This window comes from Orycteropus afer, unplaced genomic scaffold (genome assembly GCF_000298275.1).
Source record: "Orycteropus afer afer isolate SDZICR_OR568_19922 unplaced genomic scaffold, OryAfe1.0 scaffold00126, whole genome shotgun sequence".
NCBI classification, from domain to species: Eukaryota; Metazoa; Chordata; class Mammalia; order Tubulidentata; family Orycteropodidae; genus Orycteropus; species Orycteropus afer.
Window position 1 is genome coordinate 445265 of NW_006921713.1, and position 2919 is coordinate 448183.

General features: G+C 37.1%; 1 protein-coding gene across 1 annotated transcript in view; it reads right to left on the reverse strand.

The window, feature by feature from the left end:
• The window catches only part of PIK3C2G (phosphatidylinositol-4-phosphate 3-kinase catalytic subunit type 2 gamma), a 654890-nt gene that overhangs the window by 252463 nt on the left and 399508 nt on the right, over window positions 1–2919 (reverse strand). The window contains exon 24 of the mRNA XM_007944442.1: window positions 2459–2615. Within this exon, the coding sequence (XP_007942633.1) occupies window positions 2459–2615 (157 nt within the window). The remainder of the gene's footprint in view (window positions 1–2458; window positions 2616–2919) is intronic.

Sequence of the window (2919 nt, forward strand, 5' to 3'; positions counted from 1 at the left end):
GTTATTTCTATTACGAAGGCCAAAATTTCCAACTACTGGTGATTCTTATTTGTTTCCAACTTTTGCATTCCAATCATCAGTGATAATCAGCACATCTTGATTGCATGTTTGGTCAATTTCAGACTGCAGAAGTTGGTAAAAATCTTCAGTTTGGTCATCTTTGTCTTTGGTGGTTGGTGTATAAATTTGAATAATAGTAGTATTAACTGGTCTTCTCTGTAGGCATATGGATATTATCCTATCACTGACAGCATTGTACTTCAGGATAGATCTTGAAACATTAAATATTAATTAATTTAAATTTAAATAACTACATGTGACTAGAGAATACTGAATGGGATAGTGCTCTCTGGTGGCATCATGCCTAAGGCATTTGACTGCTAACCAGAAGGCTGGCAATTCATACCCACCAACCACTCTGTAGAAGGAAGACTGGGCAATCTACCTCCATAAAAATTTACCACCTTGGAAACCCAAAGGGAGTTGCTATGAGTCAGAATTGACTTAATGGCAGTGATTTTTTTTTTTTTTTTTAAGTTAATATGACATCATATGACATAATGCACTGGGAAAATCAGGTGAAAAGATCTCTTTAAAGTGCTGAAGAGCAAAGATATCTCTAAGAGCAAAGGTGCACCTAACCCAAGCCATGACATTTTCAATTGCCTTATATGGATTTGAGAGCTGGACAATAATGAGGATGGTCAAAGAAGAGTTGACACTTTTGAGTTGTGGTGATGGCGAAAAATGCTGAAAGTACAATCGACTGCTAAAAGAACTAACAAATATGTCCTGGAAGAAGTGCAGCCAGAATGCTCCTTAGAAGTGAGAATGGAAAGACTTTGTCTGACCTGCTTTGGTCATGTTGTCAGAAGGGATGAGTCCCTGGAAAAGGATATCATGCTTGGTAAAATGGAAGTTCAACAAAAATGGGGAAGGCCCTCAACAAGATGGATTGACACCATGGCTGAAACGATGGGTTCAGGTATAAAAAAGGATTGTGAAGCTGGCACAGGACCAAGCAGTGTTTCTCTCTGTTGTACATGGGGTTGCTATGAGTCAGAACCAACTAGATGGCACCTAACAACACATACAAACAACAACAGTATCATAATAAATGAATTAAACTCTATTGTATGATAGGTAACAGTGCTAAGTGTTCACGTTAACTATTCAATAAGGTTTTCATGAAATATTAGTCAGTTAATAAAGCCTTTAGCTGGAGTGCCTGGCTCATACAAAGCACTCACTATCAGCTCATTTATTTATCACTCCAACTCTATGAAGTAGATGCTATTATATTCATTTAATGGATGTGGAAATAGTGGTATTGGGGTTAAGTAACCAGTACTATGTCCTGGGGAATGTAACCAGTACTATGTCAAGATAAGATTCAATCACAATAAGGCTTTGTTAAGCCTGTGCTTTTAACATCTAGTAAAATTACTGTCATGTAAAGACTCTATGGAGCTCTGGTAGCATAGTGCCTAAGGCACTTGACTGCTAACCAGAAGGCTGGAGGTTCAAACCCACCAGCCACTTCTCAGAAGGAAGATGGGGCAATCTACTTCCGTAGTGATACTGTCTTGGAAACCCAAGGAGGGGTAGCTATGAGTTGGATCCAACTTGATGGCACATAACAACAACAACAACAACAACAGACTCTAAACCAGTTATTTTTTTTATGATAGCATTGACTCTAAACTCTATACTGATTGAGTTCATGGTATGTTCCTCTTGTACAATTTGCTACAATTACCAGTATATAAATATGTGCCCAAAGGAATCACTACGTCTCTCTTCTAGAAGATATTTCTATCAGATTTCCCATTCCTCTTCCTGTAAATTTGGTCTCTATCTCTTTGGGATGGACAGTGGAGTGGGATAGACATTTAATTTATTCTTGTTGATCAAAAGGAGATATAGGAGCATTGCTCAGTAGATGTGATGTATATTACTAAATGTGCTACTCTCCAACTGAGTCACTAACAAGTCACTTTATGCTTTTGACCCTTGGTTTCTTAATCCAGAATATTGCCAAGGGATTAAAAGCAGATATTGGGAGAGAAAGCCAGAAATAAATCCTTGCCCAGTTTACCTCATTGTCTTAACTGGTGTGTAAATGAGACTGTATTTTTAAAGCACTTTTAAAAAATCCTAAGGCACAGTACAACCAAAGGCATTATTTTCAAAATTACTGTTCCTGATCTTTAGGCAAAAGGTATGGAGATAAACCCTGAATGCATCAATATTGTTGAGAATAGGAATGTTTGAGACAATAAGTTTGCATTGAATTATTAAGAAATGTGCTTATAAGCTGCACAATGATACTCTTAGTTTGTTCATTCTTTTCTGTATTGAATAGCTCTTTGGGGAACTCTAAGCCATTAACAAAAACAGAGTACTAAAAAGGAGACATAAATGACGCTTATTATTTTTGTTTTCCTCAACGACTTACCATTTCTAGCAGGTTCAAGAGAAGTCGACTGTGCCTTCTGACAGTATTATAAGCTCGACAGCAAAGTTCCACAAAATCTTGGAAATGCTGTGGGTTTTTTCCACCCTCTGTAATAAAGTACTCCATCTCTGAAGTAAAAATAAAAGGGGCACGGTCCCTGTAAACCAAAAACAATAACAACCATAAGCAGGAAGAGAAATGGTTTGTAGGATTAAATTAGGTAGTCACAACAACTTATTTTCATCTGCATTTTCTCTCTACCATTATAGCTAAACCACCTTCACTGTGGATCAGATGGAGAAACTTACTAATTATAGATGCTGAATAACATAGCTGGGCTGCAACAGAGAGGGAAGGACAGTTATTTTGCAACCTTGACCTATATTGTCCAAATGTTTGCAAGTTTCATTTGGATGGGAATGCTATTCTTTTAAAAATTAATAATGAAGGTGATATTTACT